Below are 18449 nucleotides of genomic sequence, written 5' to 3' on the forward strand. Positions count from 1 at the left end.
CCTTGAGGGTTTAGACAGGCCGGAAAGCTCACCGCCACCCAGCGACATTTCCGGCCTGCCTAAACCTTCAAGCCTGTCTGGTGAGGGACGCACCAAGGAGAGCGCTCGCTCCTCGACTATCCCGACGCGAGGCGCTGAGGCGCGCCCAGCGTAACTCTCGACGCTGTCACATTCGCGAAGATGCGACACAAAATATCGCACAAAATAAATGTTTTTTCCTTTTCTTGCTTGCCAGAAGCAAACCCGTGGTCTCTGTGTATCTGTGTGCGTGTTTAGTTTACAAATGTTTCTGAATCTGAGTTCTTTAGGGGATACAGAGCAAAAATATTATGGATTCCTGCATTTAGGTTATGCTATACCACAACAGCAAAACAGCCACCACCGGCTTATCCTGACAGAAAACTTCGCAAGGGACGGAAGGCACTAAAAAGAAGTGAGTGGTGACGTTCGTCAGCAGTTGCTAAAAAAAATTCGCCAGGACGTCGTGAATTATCGCAGTATTTCGCTAGTGTACGCAGTCTAGTCTTACAAAAGTTATCCTTATAAGTTATGTTGTCGTTCTTTTGACGCTTTGTTGCCTTCAATAGGCTTTGTGTTGAAAAGCAATTAATCGCATTCGTAATTTTTGCAGGAGTTATTAAGAAAAAAGAGAAACAATCCCAGGGAACTTGGCCACTTCTTATAAGTTGTGAATGCAAAAGCAATCATGCTAATTTGAACGCGTCTTAGTGGTCCTTCGAATTTTGCGCTGCGTGTAAGGTATCAAAGTGCTATGTGCTGTCCAAATCAGCAAGCAGCAGCAGCCTGCGGTGCCAACGCCTCATACCACCTACGTCCTACGCGAACAGAGAGTGGGGAAGCAGTACCCGCCGCCAAGGCCGGCAGGCGCGCCCATCAGCTAAGCCTAGTGGGGTGAGTGAGAGAGAGATGCGGACAGCACGCCGCTTGCCAAGAGAGAGGGAGAGCAAGGGTGACGTGGCGTCGCGGCGATGCCCTCTCTCCTGTCAAAACACCTGGCGCGCTATGGCAACAGAAAGTGCGCCCTTTCGTCCGATCCGCTCCGTCGAGTCACACTCTTGACAAGGCGTCGCAGCCAAAGGTATCTTGGGTTTCACGAGGATGAAGTCTACCGTGGGGTTTATCACGAAACCGACCGCAAGTGCGTTCCTGTCGCGTCACGTTTCCCTCCTTGTCTGCGTTATAGCTGCCTTTCATGACGATGCAATTTCTACTCGATTTGTTCTCAACCAGACGTATGAATTTATCAAGAACCGTTTCTTCTGATCTGGCTTTTGCAGAACGGCCACCCAATGCACGTTGCATGCGTTTCTTGAGCCGACAGCGTAAACGTCCTGTATCAGCTCCAGTACGCCCACTTCAAGCTCTCCATTGCCCGTCCGCGCTTGTCTAATTTCTCGGCGTCTCAAGGGTAGTTGTTCGAAAACAAGCGCCCGTAAAGAACGGCTTTCTTTGCGCCCGAAGAGTACTGTAGCGAGTAGTAAATGGTAATGAAATGTAAGTCTCAACGAAGCGAAAAGCGTGAACTAGTCGCAGAGTAGGTTAAATGAACGGCACTGGCGATCTTAGCGCCTAAATTGTAAAAAATATTAACAAAGCACTATAATCCTGTAAAGGGTGCACCGCCGTTGATAGGGTCATCCTGAGGCAAAGCCGCCTTGCGCCATACCTTCGGGACATTGAGTGACTTCATTTAGACTAAACGTTAGCCCGAGGAAATGCTGTCTGGAACGCGGCTTCACCGGTGTGCACTTCGCTCGCGCGGATTCGACGCCTTTCATTGTATCTGACGTCAGAGAGCCGCGGGTTAGCAGCGGGGTCGCGAAACACGAAATGTCGTGCACCATCGAGGGCCCAGGGGGCTTACTCCATCTGGTCGTCTGGCTGGCAATTCGCGCCTCCTCCCAGCTTGCGACTAGAGACGTTAGCGGGAAGGTGGGTGCGGGTTTAAACTGTCGGAAAGTTAGCGAAACGTTGCGTAAGGACCTCTGGCTCAACCGGCCAACCCCCTTTCTCTTGTTGGCCTTACCCAATGTCCTTGATCCCTGCTGGGTGCGTGCAACATTTCGTCGTACCTCTTTGGCAGGCTACGCTGTAGACACGTGGCTGAACTAGCGCGTATCAATCGTACACTGCCCGGAGTGCCTCCCGGATGGCTATCGAGCTAAATAAAGGGTCATCACATTGTGATGGTATCACTGCCACTAGGAGTGGTCCAGCTTTGTAGCGGTGCCATTTCCATGTTGTGCACCCTTGGCTCGCTGAAGCTTCGGCTCACGCGCATCATGCGAATGGGTTATAACAGTTTGGTTGCACCGACGTCGTCTACAATGAAACGCTTTCCTTGTGTTAGGCGTTTTCTCCGAGCTTCGCTCTCTGGATTTGTGTGATGGTTGAGCGATGGCGTCGGGCACAGTCAAATACACGCGACGGAGATTATGGGCCCCAGTGGGCACGAATCTTCGGACCTGTGTTGTTGACTCCTTCGCTCATAGTTCGAGACCAGGATAATGAAATTTCAGAAATATTGATATCTGACATCATACCAGTCAGCATTCGAATACGCGGCTGACAATGTAGTTTATCGACGAGAGCTGCATACCTTTGGCTCGCGTGCAGAGGAAGTACAACTATCGCGAAATACAATACCGGTAATAAGTCAATAAGTCAGGGACGTTGAGCTAGACCAGTGTGCCGGCTGCTGACTCATTAAAAATAAACACACACACATACAGCGTATTCAAGCGCATCCAGTAGCACTAAGAGGTTCACATGAATATTTAGGACCATTCCGTACACCATGGCTCTTTTGTTGTTCATTGGGTCACTCCACGGCAAATCGACCAGCATGTTTTCGTGCATTACAGATATAGCTAAACAATTCCAGATGTTTTCTTAAGTTAGAGACTCATTCTACAGGTTTATTTTTCTTCCGCAAATTTTTTAGCATTTTGCCCACACTTTTCCTCTTTGCCCAACTGAGCTTGAAGACACCAATCAACATTTCTTTTCAAAGGAACATATTATAATCTAGCAGTTCAAGTGGTGTGCTTGGTGAGACAGTGAAGTGGTGTGATGGCCAAAATAGCCAATTTCTCAAATATTTGAATTTTTCGGGTGCTTTTAGCACGGGTAACAGCGAGCAAAATTGTATAGTTTCAATTTTTTTCTGGGAATGCGAGAAAATACGGCGCACACAAATTAAACAGAATGGCCGCTCTATGTACATAGCATGGCCAAATAAATATTTGATTCTTCAATGTTTTAGCCGATCGCCCGAAAAAAAAAGCCTTGCATTTCTAAATTGCTTGCAAGGGGCTACGTTTCAAGCTAAAGAAAATGTAGCTTTGGTGTCCTGACTAAAAATATATGTGATACATGAATGGGTAGGTTAACATGCTTGCTATACATGTGAGAAATAAGAAAAAATCCTGTTCTTTAAACCCGACAATTTATTTTTGTAATTCTTGTGTCAGCATCGGCTTCTCTTCGACGTGCGCCTAAGCATCGCGTACATGTTCATGTATGCGATGCCGTCTCCACTTCTATGAGAAACACGTGACCTAAAATAATACTTTCTAGGGAACTGTAAAGAAACGCAGCAGCGTCGACAGCGTACTGGGCATGCGCAGGTTGGATCACGCAATGCTAACACTAAATTCTTTGGTTTGCTGCCTTCTGGCTATACTCAATGTCACCAGTATCTAATTATTACTGATTAATTACTTCTCCTAACCCTTAAGAAGGCTGCTCTTAGCCGACGCAACTGAGCATAGCGTTGATAGTGCGTCCATTTTGGTTCGTCGTTTTGGCAGCCAAATGGCACCCCGCCTCCATGGAGACCCCGTAACCCTCCGCGCTCGAGCTGCGCATGCGCCTAGCGTCTGTATAAGTGCTATCGCAATGAAATATGCGTAATTTTAATTGTTTTTCTTCAGGAAAATTTTAAAGCCATTAGCGCAGTAGTCATTGATCCTTCCTTCCAAATGCTACATGTCGTCATGCTTTGGACTTGTAGATCCGTGTTACGTCACTCCCGGCTAGTCAGTGAAGGCTGTCGTAACTGACTCGTATTCCGGAGTTCACCAGTGCGCCTGCGTGTATAAAAAAGCATCACAGTTTCGCCATAACGGCGAAGCAATGAATGCCATAGCAACGTGTTCGAATATCGCACAAAGTGTAAAGGGTCGCAGCTGTAAGCGCAGCATGAATTGCAATAAACGTAAGCTTAATAAGTAAACGCCCGTGGTGTGGCGTGTGTAGACACCTTAACAGAGAAGACACGATGACCGCGAAAAGCATCAGTCAGAACTGCAAGGTCTTGTCGGCGTTGTCGCCTTGCGTTGACCTCGCGTTCCCGTATTGCAACACGCTCGCGGTGGGCCCCGCTTAGCGCTTTCGAACCACCGGGCTTTGTCGCCGTTGTCGCTTAGCCTCGGCCTCCCGTCGCCCGCAGCGCCTCCTGCGGGCGCTTCCGGCGTTGAGCTCGTGCGTGTACTACACACGCAAGAGCACGTTGTCTCTGCATATGGGCCACGATGTAAGAAATGAGCTGAACTAACGTAGTGGTCCTTGCGCGTATGCGGGCCCGCCTTGCTTCGTTGTGATGTTTCCGGGCCGGCGTTCTGACAACACACGGGAACGTGTTCGTGCGATTTGAGGGAAGCAGTACTGCGCTGTAGAAACAACGCACCGGGTACTATTCTAGCCGACGTATATCCTGGCCACTGCGTGTGGGGAAACGATGGCATAAGCCGACAGGATATGCATTGTATGCATAGCTGGCATGGTACGTTATGTCGGTAGCGAGAAAACGCCAAGTAGACGCCGAGCAGACGCTGTGTCGCAGGTGAACCTTTGTAAGGGCATTCGTCCGTACTACTTGCTAAGGAGAGGAGGCTGCAAGGTATGGAAAGCGTACAGGTAAAACGAAGCCCTGCTGTCGCGTGCATGTGAACGCAGCTCGTGCTTGCGGCGTCAAAAATTTTGGAGGACAATCCGCCAAACGTGGAGCATATAACAGCACGGTGAGCATACGCTGAGCAGACGACGTGGTGCGGACCTCGAGGGGCATTCGTACTTGCTCTTGGCTAAGAATCCTTGTAGCTGCCACCGTGCTGCAACCAGCTTGTGAGAGGGAGTATAGGAACACATTTCGAGGATGGCGTGGTTTCGAGACATGCGTCATCAAACTCGTGGTGAAAATTTACTGCTTCACTTTTCTATAAAAGGCTCTCTTATGGATTAAATGAAGCAAAAAGTAACTAGAACACCTATTTAGTTCGTCGCATACTGTGGCAATGAATATATCAGAACTGGTGACCAGCTGAAAATTTATTCTAAGTGGATAATAATAATAATAATAATAATAATAATAATAATAATAATAATAATAATAATAATAATAATAATAATAATAATAATAATAATAATAATAATAATAATAATAATAATAATAATAATAACCTTTGACCTCCACTTAATGATTGCAGGACGGGAAAGACTACGTGGGGCGATGAAATCAGGTAATTCGCAGGCGCCACTCGGAATCGGTTGGCGCAGGACACCGGTAATTGGAGATCGCAGGGTGTGTGTGGGTACGCCTCCCAAGCTCACCGGCTGCAATTCAGAAATTGAAGTATGTGCCACGAATTTGTAGCGACGTTGTCCCCGCTTCACGGAAATCCAGTTTACATAGCCATGCCTCGCCGGTGGGGTCATTGCCCCCTGCTCTCTTGGAACCAAAGCGGCTGCCCGGCTGGGGCGCCACCACTGCTACTTGGCAAACCGGCTTTTACTTTAGAATAAAGCCAGTCGACTCTCCGATCCCAACCTGTCAAAACGTGTGTTCCTTGCCTCCGCTAAATCTGGCTCACAACAAATTATTCAGTTAACAAGATTTTACTAAATTTCTGTTAATTTGTTGTTCATGTGTTTCAATTTCTCGTGCCAGTAATATTCGCTTCTTTGACTATTCCATCTGAGGGAATGGAGTTATCCTAACTGCCACAGGGACTTTTAAAGGTTCCTGTAAAATTTAATAATGATCATCCATTGCATATGGGCAAACGCACCCGGAGAAATATGGACTCCGCAGCAATCAGATAAAGCCCTAATCAATTTGATACTTGTTTGTGGTAAAAGACGGTTTTTCACAGTCGATACAGTGTAGTGGCTATGCGCCACTTTCGACGGATAATCCATCCATTTTCTGGCCAATCCCCTGCAGTGGGTAGGCGCCAGATGCTCGATAGGAAACAACATCTCTCTAGGAGGGTTTGTGCCATTGTAGAAGGTATCATCATCAACATTGCCAAGGAGAAAAACGTCGTTGCTGCTAGCCCTGAATGATGTGACCTGGTTGCCCCGTTCGCGGTAACTGCCTTGGTGAGTAACAAACGCACTTTTCGCTTAACGCAACTCAAATAGGTGGATACCTTTAACGTAAGCCGCAGCAGACGCGATTCGCTCTTGCCAGGGAATTATTATTGTGGGAAACGTTTTTATTTGTGTTCATGTTATCCTGCAGCGGTAGTCTTAATGAACAGGTCACCAAAGGAATGCCATAAAGCAGGTTGTCGATGAAAAGATTGAAGGGGATGTCGAAACAGGGTAGACCCTATAACTATCATGTGTTTTACGCCACATTGTGTAGTCCGCTTCGCACGTAGCTTGCAAAGCTGTGGGTGCTAGCTAGCCATGCTTCTCGCAGTAGCTGCGTTCGAACGGCAATTACCCGCAATATCTCTCTGTTTACGGTAACAATTAGGCGAAAGAAAAAGTTTATAACCTTAGTAATGAACGCACACTATATTTTACGACAGTTATTGCATTGTTTCAGATGCTTCTGTGTTTCGTTGTCTTCCTTTTCGGTGTTTTTTTTCTATTTTGTTTGGCAACCCGTGTCGGCGTTTCACGCGCCTCCGGCAGCTGGGCTCGCGCGGACACGTGCAAACCACCAGCATTCACCTTTGAAATTCTTGTAGTTGTACATGTACCCCCGTGTACAGAAACGCATATTGACTCGAAGCTCGTGCTTCACTTATTCTAAAGGACGCCCGTCGTGAAGGCACAAAGAAAACGCAGTGAGCGTCTTCGGCATGTTCCCGCAGGCGTCACATATATGAAGTCAAGCACGCCGGCTTCAATTTAAGATGCATTTCTGATTACCGAGGTTAGGCTGTCGAAGTTCTCGCGTTAGTTTTCCACGGAGTTGCACGCTGAGTATGAAACGGAGAACAGGTAGGTTCCTGTCCCGTCTCTTTCCCATAAAATTAAAATTATGTGCGCCCGATTGAGCAACCGAGCCTCTGCCGTAGAGTATTGTACGCCAGCCCTTTGCTCTAACCATTAGCACGGTGGCACTGGAACGTGAGCACAGCAGCGCGGCCGTGCCAGTATATGAGGCACCGTCAGCAAGCACACATTTCTCGTTCTAAAGCCAGCCAGGCCCTTCCAAACATTTTTGGCAGGTGCGTCCCGTGCTCCCTCATCGTCGTGTTTGCTCGCGACAACTCGAGCTTCGGCAGAACGAAGCTACAGCTCGCATGCACTCGCCGGATTCCGCTATGCAAATCGCGCAGGAACGGGAAGCGTTAAAAGTAGTCTTAATTACAAGTCCCAACTTCGTGACCGACATTTGCCTACGCGTAACGGCGCATAGCAGCAAGTTGCCTATGGTGAGCAGGTGTGGCCGCTTCGGATTTCCCCATGGCACCTATATTCCGTTTCATGCATCAGGTGCAATGCCGTGGAGGCTAGAGATACTTGATTCAGTGGCCGCGTTCGTATTTGGGAAATAGTTCGATGTTTTTTGACAAGATTTTCGCAAAACTCCATATGAGCGCAGTTCTGTATGAAAAAAAAACAACAAAAGATTTACCCTTAGAAACAATCGATGTATTTATGGGGCTGCTAACGCATTGTTTCAAATCACTTTGCTTTTGGTTATTTTTTTTAACTTGCAGCCCGTCGCGGCGACCTGACGCGCATGCTCGCGTGAGCAAACACCGCTGGCGCGCAACGAGGCATAGACGGAAACGCGCGGAGTGATACATTTTGCTGACCGGACTTCTTGCGTAGCTTCCACAGCGTTGCACCTGATGTAGACTGAGAAGGATATGCTGAAAAAAAAAGCAGGCCAAGCTGGCGAGGCTTGGGCACGCTCCTTCGCTCACGGGTTTTTACTTCGTCTTCACATTCTTTATATCACTATCATCATCATGCTGCGAAGCAAGGAGCTCCGCGAGTGCGCGCGCTTCCGCAAAAGCGTGAGGCCGAGCGCGATGGATGGATGCATAGAGTTTCTCACTATAACATCTAGAGGGAAATCTGGCGCCACCGTGCCGTCATGGGAATGACGGTATATGTGTCTGCGAGGCTCGTGTTGGCTGGTGTTGTAAGAGGCTTCGTCTAAAAGGTGGATATGGCTACATAAATAACGCGTTCTCAAAGCAAAATCTTCATGATATGTTTTCATTCAGGCATATTACATCTTTACTCACCTACAATGCATGACCAAGCAAAGAAAGGCGAGAACAGATGACCAACTGTTTCAAAGCGAGCGCGAACCTTGTCATCCGCACTCCAGGTTTAGCGGCCCACTGATACATTTTACATAACATATAGCCGTACACGCAATAACAAGTTCTCATAGATAAACAAAACATGTTTTCGCGTAACAATTAAGCTATAACAGCTTTTCACGTGCTGTTTTAGTAGAAAATGAATCACTGTGACAGACGGAACGGCACTTGCCAAGCACGCCTTCAAGGTGTCCTGTCTCTCCGAGAACGATGCCAATTCGAAGTCACAATACACCGGCACTCCCATGCATACCGCAGCGCAGCAGCGCCAGATTTCCCTGTAGTGAGAAACTAGACGGACGGACGGACGGACGGACGGACGGATGGATGGATGGATGGATGGATGGATGGATGGATGGATGGATGGATGGATGGATGGATGGATGGATGGATGGATGGATGGATGGATTGGATTGGATTGGATTGGATTGGATGGATTGGATGGATTGGATTGAATTGAATTGGATTGAATTGAATTGGATTGGATTGGATTGGTTGGATTGGATGGATTGGATGGATTGGATGGATGGATGGATGGATGGATGGATGGATGGATGGATGGATGGATGGATGGATGGATGGATGGATGGATGGATGGATGGATGGATGGATGGATGGATGGATTGACGGACGGACGGACGGACGGACGGACGGAATGAGACTTCCACGGGCCAACGCTTATCGATTGACGCAGAAACGACGCTTCTCAGAGATGTTCTTTCATTTGGTTGCCTTCATCAATTAAGATTCAGATTGTAGGCTATGAACCAAATGCGATTCTCTCTGCTTCACAATAGGACGCAGTAGGCTCGCTGACAAGAAGACAAGGAGCACGAAGCACTGTAGACGGTTTCGGTGGGGCCTTGCTAGAGGAGTGAAAGTAGATAACCGAATGACGAAGGGGGTGCCGGCGTCAGCGACTGGCTCGTTTTCCCTTGCCTAGCTTTATGTGGGTGGTTGAAAATCGTGACGGCGTACAACGAAATGCCAAGAAAATGCCGCTAAAAGAGATCCACAGTGAACAAAAGTCAGCAAAGAAATGTCGCATACGTGCCGAGAGGGCTCGACAATGCAATGCACTCGCGCGAAAATTTTTACTGTACGCAATGCAATCCATTTTCTCCGGCAGAAACAGTATAGCCATTGTCGGAGAGATCGCCGGGCAGCAATCTCCAATTCCTTTCAGAATGGAGCAACCTCCGGCTATTGTGAAAAGAAAATTCAATTTTGTTCGGTATATCAATGCATCTCTCACTGCGTAGACGTCAGTCTGATGTGATGGGTTTTCACTGTTTTGTGACGTCGCGTGTCAGGCAAGCGAACTATACGCAGCCAGAAAGCTTTTCACCAATAGCGGAGGGCTAATGGCGAAGAAGGCGGGGAATCTGAAATTATTATTTTTCGTTAGTTCGGTCTAATCGTGCATAGTAAGCGTGGATAGGTCGTATCAGTTGTTCAGTTTTCGTGGCATTAGTGACGCCGCATGACATAAAAGCGAAGTAGCGGTGACTCAAGAATGCTTGAGCAATTGTCGATAGCTGATTGCATAAAATCACTTGAAATAGCTTCGAATAGCTTTGCTTTATAGGGCCCATGATATCTGAATTTACAGTTTACGTGGAACTACTGGAATGTTTAGAAGTGTTGGGCAAATTTTCTCAAAATTAGTGGTACGTTTCAAATCAATATGTATTACTGTTCTGTCCGATTTAAATGTAATATTATGTGCAGTCTACAGAGTTATAGCCTTCTTGATTGCTTAGTGAGAACTTCTGCACACGAGTTGTTCTTTTTCTTTTTCAATTTGAGAATTTAAGACCATGTTTTATTTGACACCCTCAATCAAAATTTGCTTTCCTGCAGTCACAGGATTTTACCATTCTCATTTATATGCGTCATACGCCGATATCACCAATGCAGTGATTTCTGTAAAAGCGAATTTCTCGGTTCTCGCGTATTCATATGGGAGCCCACGAGTCAAAGAATGTAAACCAGCGCTACATTCCTTGGCGAGGACACATAAAGGTATGATAGGACGGGCGCTGTTTCCAACCATGTTTATCGAAACAGATACGCGTGACATTTATCAATAATGAAGGCACTTAGCGGACGCGCATTCATGACCGCCGGAAAAAATCCTTAATAAACGCACGAAAACCGTAGATTGCGGTGAGCAGAATGGATTTTGTGCCCTTTTGTTTAATGTTCTGAATTCACCGGCCCGCTGGTAGAGCGACGTGGCGCTGAGGCTTATGCCGCCTCTTTCCATGATAAAGGTTTTCCAATAGCTCGGGAGCTAATCTGTCCTTCTTTCTGGTTAGAGTTTTGATCCCCCCAAGTCGCGGCTTACAGGCTTGATCGCTTACATCTGTGCAAGAGCAGCAATGGCGAACCCCTCTTGCAAAGCAGTTACCTCTGACGGTTTATCCTTATGCTCACTTCAAGAATTGTTAGGGTGTGCAACGCCATAAGCAGCCGTCGCCGCCTTTTTTCAACCATTCTTGCGACACAATTCAAAGCTGTAGCCTTTAGGTAATAAATAAAGTGGCAGGGTATGGCGGGAGAAAGCAAAACACGAGAAAAAAGATGTGGCCATTTGGGGGTTCGCAGATTAGTTTAGGCCACCTGAGGCTCGGCAAGCGTGTAACGCCCAAACACAGTGCCAAATAAAAAAAAACTGGAACAAAGTGTTCAAGATTGTTTCTAGTTATTGAGAGTGCATTTGTAGAGAAAAGAACAATGAAATGTAATCTGAGGTAATACTTCGTAAAGTAAATGATTAACCACCCAACCTATCATTCGACAATCGACAGTTGCTTATTCACTCCACAATGTTAGAAAACCAGCTATACGCTTTGTGTCAAGTTTCCCTCGCTTCCATCAGCATTTCTAGGCATGAAAGCCAGCTCAGCACATAAAATACGTTGCTCGTTAACTAAGAAATGTGCAGGTAAATGTAAACACGAAAATGCTTTTTGCGTTCACTCGCCATTAGAATGGAGCCACTGTGAACAGGCAACGAAACGCGACGTCAATAACGCAATATGCGAGAAGTTAACGCAGTGAAAAAAGTGAGATGTACAAATGCGAAAATTTCGGGTAAAAAGGGGAGCAAAAACTCCCCAATGATTCATCACTTCTTTTCGTAATGTATACGCAGTTGCTGTGGCGAACTCCGAAGCCTCCGCGACAGTCCTGACTGCCAGACATTGCTGGCTACCCAGGTATCACCTCAAACAGTATTCAACAGACCGGCATGAACAATGACATGAACGGTTCCGAAGTTGACCTCACCGACCACTGCGTACCTTGCACGGGAGCAGAAAACCAAACGTGCCAGATCGCCGACAAGCTCTCCATCTGGAACAAGCTCCTTCTGGCATCCAACTTTGAGCTGCGAGAACAGGCGGAAATGTCTGGCCAGCTGTGCCTAATGAACTTAACTGGTAATGTTCACTTACGTCAGCTGCCACAGAACCAGGACCATCTTCGATGGTTGCTCAGTACTCATCACTGCATTGGTTCCGTCGACCTCAAGTTTTTCCTTGACACAAACCCAGACTTCTACGTACTGGAGGCTCTTCGTCATAGTTCAGCGATCAAGACCGTGAAACTGTACATCCAGGGAGGGAAAGCATTAAATTTCGTTTTTGCATTGATACCCAGCTTGACAAATATAAAAACACTTCACTGCGAGGCCGACTTATGGCACCAGGATTCCACGGAACGCTTTGTAGCAGCGCTGTCGGCGCTTCAGCGAGCTTCATCGTCTCTGGAGAGCCTACATCTCAACGGCGTTTTGATACAAGGACCGGCAGCGGATACTTTCGTCAGAGAATTCTTACGCAAATCTGCGATCAAAGAATTATACTTGCAGAGTTGCGGATTCAAATGCGAGTTCTACTCACACGGCTTAGTCGAATACCTTGGCACGACTAGGTTTCTAAATGCAGTGACCCTTGACGAGGTGGTGAAAAAGGTAACCCAAAGGGCTATTCTTGAAGGCGTGCTGAAAAATAGAAGTATCGAGAAGCTCTCCATCTACGTGTTCGCTGGAGACGAAGAAATCGCGGAGTTGGTTGCTGGGGTGATCAGCAAGAATCGAGTAATACGCAACTTGACCGTATCGACTTCAGTTCGACACGTGCCTAAGCTGTACGCCGTTTACGACCGCTGGCTCCGCGAAGTCATTCAAAATGATACGCTGGAAGAAGTGGGCCTTCCACTGCAGATATTCCTCCCATCACAATGGGCCACATTTATCACGGCGCTGCCGCAAAACGGAAATCTAAAGAAGGTCCACATCGATGCACGGTTTGACGGTGAACTGCTACGGCCAGTCTGCTCGATGCTCACGGCAAGTGGCTCCGACAAAACAGTTTCTATCGGAACCTACGGGCACATAGCCGACGTGGACTTGATACGCTGCAAAGCGTTCCAGGCAGTACATTTCTCCCCCTTGGAACGCCACGACGTTTTGGGTGCGCTTTGCATCTACTTCCAAGCTGTGAGCACGTGACAGTGTTGAGCATCCGCGTAGACTGCGGCAACCGGAGACTCTTTATGCCACTGGCCGAATATTTAAATTCCACGAGCGTGCTGCGAGACCTCAACCTGATTGTTTCGTTTGAAGTCCAACAGGTCGAGGCCCTCGGCGCGAACCCGGGTTGGTCGGTCGTGCGAGAATCCCTGTCTCGAAACAAGAGCTTGAGGAAGCTGATGCTTTACCATCAGTGTCTGACCACTCGAGACATGGAGGGTTTGGCGGACGCTATTAAACGAAGCCGGAGCATCAGGTCGGTTGTCCTTATGAACGAGACCGCGAGAGACACCACCGCCTTTGTGCGACAACTGTCGAAGGGCATTGCGGACAACTGCACGTTGCTGGAAGTGGATTGCTTGGCTCACGTGGAGGCCGATGCCGCAGGTGACTGGCTGGCTGTGCGAGAGGCGACGCTGCGAAACTCGGGTCTGGTCGCACGAGCTGCACGAATAAAGAAGGCTTCAGATTGCGACAGGTACGTACACGATGCAAACGATGTGGCGCTTTGCGTTAGAAACTGTGTCGTCCCCTTCTCAGTGCGGTAGAATCATTTCTGTTTTCTCTCGGCCACATCTCCTGAATCTGTTCCGCTCATTAGCCAAAGAGCGCTCGACACCTGGCCTACATACAGTACTAATTAGGAAAACAATAGTTTAGCTACACTGTAGGTCCAAAAATATACAGCTTTAGTAAACGGTATCCCGTTCAAAGGCAGCGGGAGCAGAGACCCTTCGAGAAGTACCACTAAAGACACGTACAAAAGTTAAATTTTGAAAGGTACATATGAGATTTTAAGGTAAACCGTTCAATTTTTGCCGCTCCGGGTATTAAAGCATCTACCGAGTGCCAGAGTTACACATGAAAACGATGGAAAACTTAGGCAACACAGTGTTTGGGAGAGTAACCTGCGCCAAGTAATAATACCGTGTCATGACGTGTTCAGACCAATATATAAAAGCTGTGTGATAGATAGAGCTATCGTTTAAGTGCATCGCAATAACGTGATCATCGTGGTGAGTTCTTCATGATTCTGTTCTTTTTCCTATTTCCTATATTCAGAATTTCATGCAAAATATTTTAGGTCCAAAGGGGAATAATTTTCCTGCAGTCGCAAGAATGTATTCCATGTTACATGTGACAAACTTATTTCCAGTCTTTTCAGCAGTTATCTAATGGGCGTTCTGCGTTCTACACGCACTTGAACTAAGGAGCTGAATTTGGCTTCGAGCTAAATCTTCTTTTAAGGAATTTTATCACCGAAATTATTCGCGTATATGCGGTTGTCGTTTTACTCTGAAAGACCTGTGCGCTATCGGCTTGCTTTGAATTTCAAACAAGCATAGCAAAACTCGGGCACTTGTTTCAAACCGTAATACTGGGGGACCCCCCCATTTGAAGCACTGTTTCCTAAATAATGTCGCCATGCAGGGTTTCCTTGCAGACGTATGTTCAATTTACTATCTATGAAAATACATTTACAATGGAAATTTTGAATGCATTCATTGTTTGCGTTTCACTTGCGTGTATTCATTCTGTGTGCACTCTATGCCCGCAAAGTTAAAGTGTATACTTATTATGATAACTCCAGCGGAATTCTTCGCGCATGCACTTACGATATACAAGGTACCGCAGGTATAATATCGCATCCTCAGAGCTCGACTTTTAAGAGCGCAGTAACTTAAGGTAAGATATAAAAGTGATGGTACCTGTTTTTTGATTATCATTGCCGTAGTTTTCTCTCGGAGCGGCCTTTCCCCCTTATTTGCGAATGACGCGGCCTGATAAGAGCTTTCAAACAAGTAAGTCAGTGTATTTCCGATGTGAGCGGACAATTCTGGTGACAGTTGCAAGAGCTCTTCAACAGTGCTCATATCTGAGCCTGCTTTCACAAGTAACGTGACAAAAGTAACGCGCCGAGGAATGAGCCTAGTGCTATTTTTTTTTTTTTGCTCCAAAGTGTTATCCGGTATAAATGGTAACTTCTTCCTTAGGTTTACTGCACGGTGAATGGATTCCGCCAGTGATCAGTAGTTCTCCATGCTTTCGTTGGCCATTTCTATGGCATGTCTCCAAACTTTATTTCATAATAACCACTAATCATCCACCCCATACGTCAGAGCTTCCTCCAGGTACCCTTTTTCTCAATGTAACAGACTACCGGATATGTATCTATTCTACGGGTGACACGACCGACCCAAACCCCACACTTTTTGCTGTTCGCACTCTTTCCTGATCGAGACAGCTGTATTATCAGCCACGCGCTTTTGTTCTTTCATGGACACCCCCGTCTTCTCGCTCAGCAGTGCGGTATTTTTTTTTCCGTGGAAAGTTGAGCTGCCCTTAGCGTGCTCTTTCCCATCATGCGAGCCTCGGCTTCAGAACTGAACACTCGCAATATGCACCGAATGCAACCGTTGCGCAAACTACCGGTAACATCCCGTAGATTAGCTGAAAGACGTATACACCACGCTACTCCATGCAAACATTTCAGTTTCTCCAAAGGCACCACTGGTCACGTGCAGGTACGTCACCGGAGCCCTGGAGCGAGTTTCCCGGTATCCTGCCCTACTGGACGAGGTTGCCATGAAGGCCCGTATCGACAAAGCAGAGCTCACAGTCTTGGTGCGAGACCGCCTGAAAAGAACCGAAAGCATGGACGGATTTATGCGGGCCGCCGGAGTGGTCAGGGAGCGAGTCGTTTGCCATCCATCGCCGAGCAACGACCGCATGCAGCTGGATGACCTGATCGAGGACTGCTGGAGGCACATGCGACGATACCTTGTGATTGACGATGTCAAGGACAGCATTTGCAGGATGTGAAACCTCTGGGCCGTGAAAAACTTTGTCAGGGATCCAGAGAACCTGAGCCTACTGTAGCCTCTGACAAAAGTAGTATTGAGCACCCCGTGTGTGAATATTGACCATTTCAAAAAAAAAATATTGCTATTAGAATACACAGGCAGGCACGAACTAAATGTACCAGTGCCCCGACGGATTTTCCTCTTTGCTAAAGGTATGCTACAAATTCCATAGCAAATGTGCGTTTGAAACATGTACAAGGTTTCAGAAATAACAAAGCTGGAACACTTTTGTGCTGTTGTTGAGTTCGTTTTGCACAATTGCCGAGATTTCGGAGATTGTGTTTCTTCACTTAGTTGCGGCGACAAAGCTAAGCATGTTTCCAGTCTTTAAGTTTGCTTCGCGTGGATGCCATATGAGAACTGCTTGTCTCCTGAAGGTGCAAGCACAACAGCGGGGCCTTAAGACACTTTCTGTGTCCGCGCTGAGTGGACCAGGCGATCACTACGTAGGTTGGGGCAGAGAATGGGAGGAGAAGGGATGAGCACTTAACGACTCGGATAGTGAAACAAAGCCTGACAAACTTTTATGCTTCTGGTCCCCAACCTCTTGCTGGCAGGTCTTGCCGATGATCCCCATCATGAAGCTTGCCTATGCTATTTTTGTTGTTGACAAAATTTCCGCTTGACACTCCACTTAATTCGAGCTCCAATAACTCGCGTGAGTCGATTCGAAGTGGCTGGCTCGACCTCAGAGGAAGGGAGAGGGGGAATACGTCTTCGCCTCGGTGCTAGCGTCACGAAACCTCCCCGATGGTCTATTGCCGATTGTTCCATCGGTCGGATGCGCAAGTGGTGCCCATATCCCCACCTTCCGATGATTGCCTTTCAGAAACAAAAGAAAATCGGGAAGACTATGCTTTCCCTGCTTGCTTGCACCGGAAGTAATTCCGGTACCGCAAAATGTCAAGGCTACCATGATGTAGACCACTTATGTTACGAGCAGAAAATTTTGCAATGCAGACAAACATTGTGAATCTCTACCTTACTAAAATGTTATTGCGTCAGTTTTTAGGCCACAATCGCAGCCTTTCATTAAATAGCTATTTATCCGCCTAACCAGCACGTGTCTGCAACTGCTCAGTTGTGATCACGTACTGCCTGTATCGATAATAAAAATGTTGCTCGCGTTATTACATAATAAGTAAAATGTATATTCTACATAAATAAATTGCGCGTTAAAAGTTTGCACACCTTATCCTAATGAACAGCTGCAGGTATAGATACTACACATGGGCTTTCTATCGCGTCAAGAAAATGGATGCTTTAAATTGGTGTTCGGTGCTCCTAAAGTGGTTTGTTACAAACGCTATGCTCTGGAGACAAATACTGTTTCCATGCTTTGATTCCGCATCATTTCCTCTCGCCAAAGCTCCACGTGCCGCGCCCCGTTGCAATCAAATGGTTTTTTGCAGCGCAGCTCTTAGGCGATCGTTTCTGCTGCTGCCGTCGGCGTTGTGCCTCGTAACCGAGTGAACGAGCACAGCGAAAGATGAAAGATAACGCGAAGCTCAGCTGGAGCCGAAAGCCTGCCATAGGCGAAGATTGCGCAAGGAGGAAAGGGGAGAAGGGTATGCAGCGCAACCATGAGGCGGAAAGAGTGGGAGAAATAAAGCGTAGTGCCACGAAAGACGGGCAGTGTGGCGACAATGGCTACGAGATGGCGCCAGAGTAGCTCGCGTTCTCTGTATGGCAACAAAGCGCTGTATGAGCGGAGGTCTGTCTGCGGCGGCAGCTGTGAATCGTGCCCACGCGTTGCCCACGCGCTGCCTCTCGCGATCTGCCGATTAGCGAGGCAGTCGTGCCACACATCGCTCCGTCTGCAACGAGCCGCACGAGACGTTTTGTCCGCCAGCCAATATATTGCTAAATGAAAACACGTATACAAGTGCGCTCTAATTTCGCAATAGGTTGTATCGTAATAACCGGTGAATATTTAGTAAGGCTGTGGAAGGCGATTTCGCTTCGGTGCTGAAACGCGAAATTATTCTAACCTGTTTCTGTTCCACTTCCATCGTTAGGCCTCTGCAATCACTGAAACAAATTTTGGCCGCACCTATAGTTTGCGTATTTGTCACGTAATGTCACGGTAACCACGAACAGTCCAAATCTCACAATGACGTGTGCACGCTCATTATATATGTGCACAATGAAACGAAGAAACGACAAAAATGTCAAATTTTGCGCCATAATAGATTTCATTGCCTATAAAAACATGACAACCATTCCACTCTGTGAAGATATCGCTTTCAGTTTCGGCAGATGGTCCGCAATGCGAGGGCACACGTGTCCGTTCGTGGTCGAGTAGTGGGGCACCACACCTCCCAGCAGAAATTCCTGGCGCGTCCCGCCCACCGTGAAGTCGGCGCGTCGCCGGGAACGTCTGGTGACGTAGTAGGGAGTACTTGTAGCGCGCGGTCCCGACTAGTCACGTCTCGTGCATTT

At 47.3% G+C, this 18449-nt stretch overlaps 2 protein-coding genes across 4 annotated transcripts in view; one reads left to right on the top strand and one right to left on the bottom strand.

The window, feature by feature from the left end:
• Positions 1-18449, bottom strand: part of LOC135918673 (tyrosyl-DNA phosphodiesterase 2-like) — a 61191-nt gene that overhangs the window by 4717 nt on the left and 38025 nt on the right. The window lies entirely within an intron of this gene.
• Positions 6342-16236, top strand: LOC135918691 (uncharacterized). Of its 2 annotated transcripts, none has more exons than XM_070540539.1 (3): positions 6342-6405; positions 11764-13621; positions 15669-16236. In XM_070540539.1, exons 2-3 carry the CDS (start codon positions 13167-13169, stop codon positions 15964-15966), a joined length of 753 nt encoding a protein of 250 aa, XP_070396640.1. In that variant the 5' UTR covers positions 6342-6405; positions 11764-13166; the 3' UTR covers positions 15967-16236. Both variants share the same exon structure in this region; 1 of them encodes a protein (XP_070396640.1).

Source organism: Dermacentor albipictus, chromosome 6 (assembly GCF_038994185.2).
Source record: "Dermacentor albipictus isolate Rhodes 1998 colony chromosome 6, USDA_Dalb.pri_finalv2, whole genome shotgun sequence".
Classification (NCBI taxonomy): Eukaryota; Metazoa; Arthropoda; class Arachnida; order Ixodida; family Ixodidae; genus Dermacentor; species Dermacentor albipictus.

Coding starts and splice junctions, on each gene's coding strand:
- LOC135918691 (XM_070540539.1), top strand. CDS start 13,167: ATGCCACTGGCCGAATATTTAAATTCCACGAGCGTGCTGCGAGACCTC. Junction 13,622..15,668: donor AAGGCTTCAGATTGCGACAG/GTACGTACACGA, acceptor GGTCACGTGCAG/GTACGTCACCGGAGCCCTGG.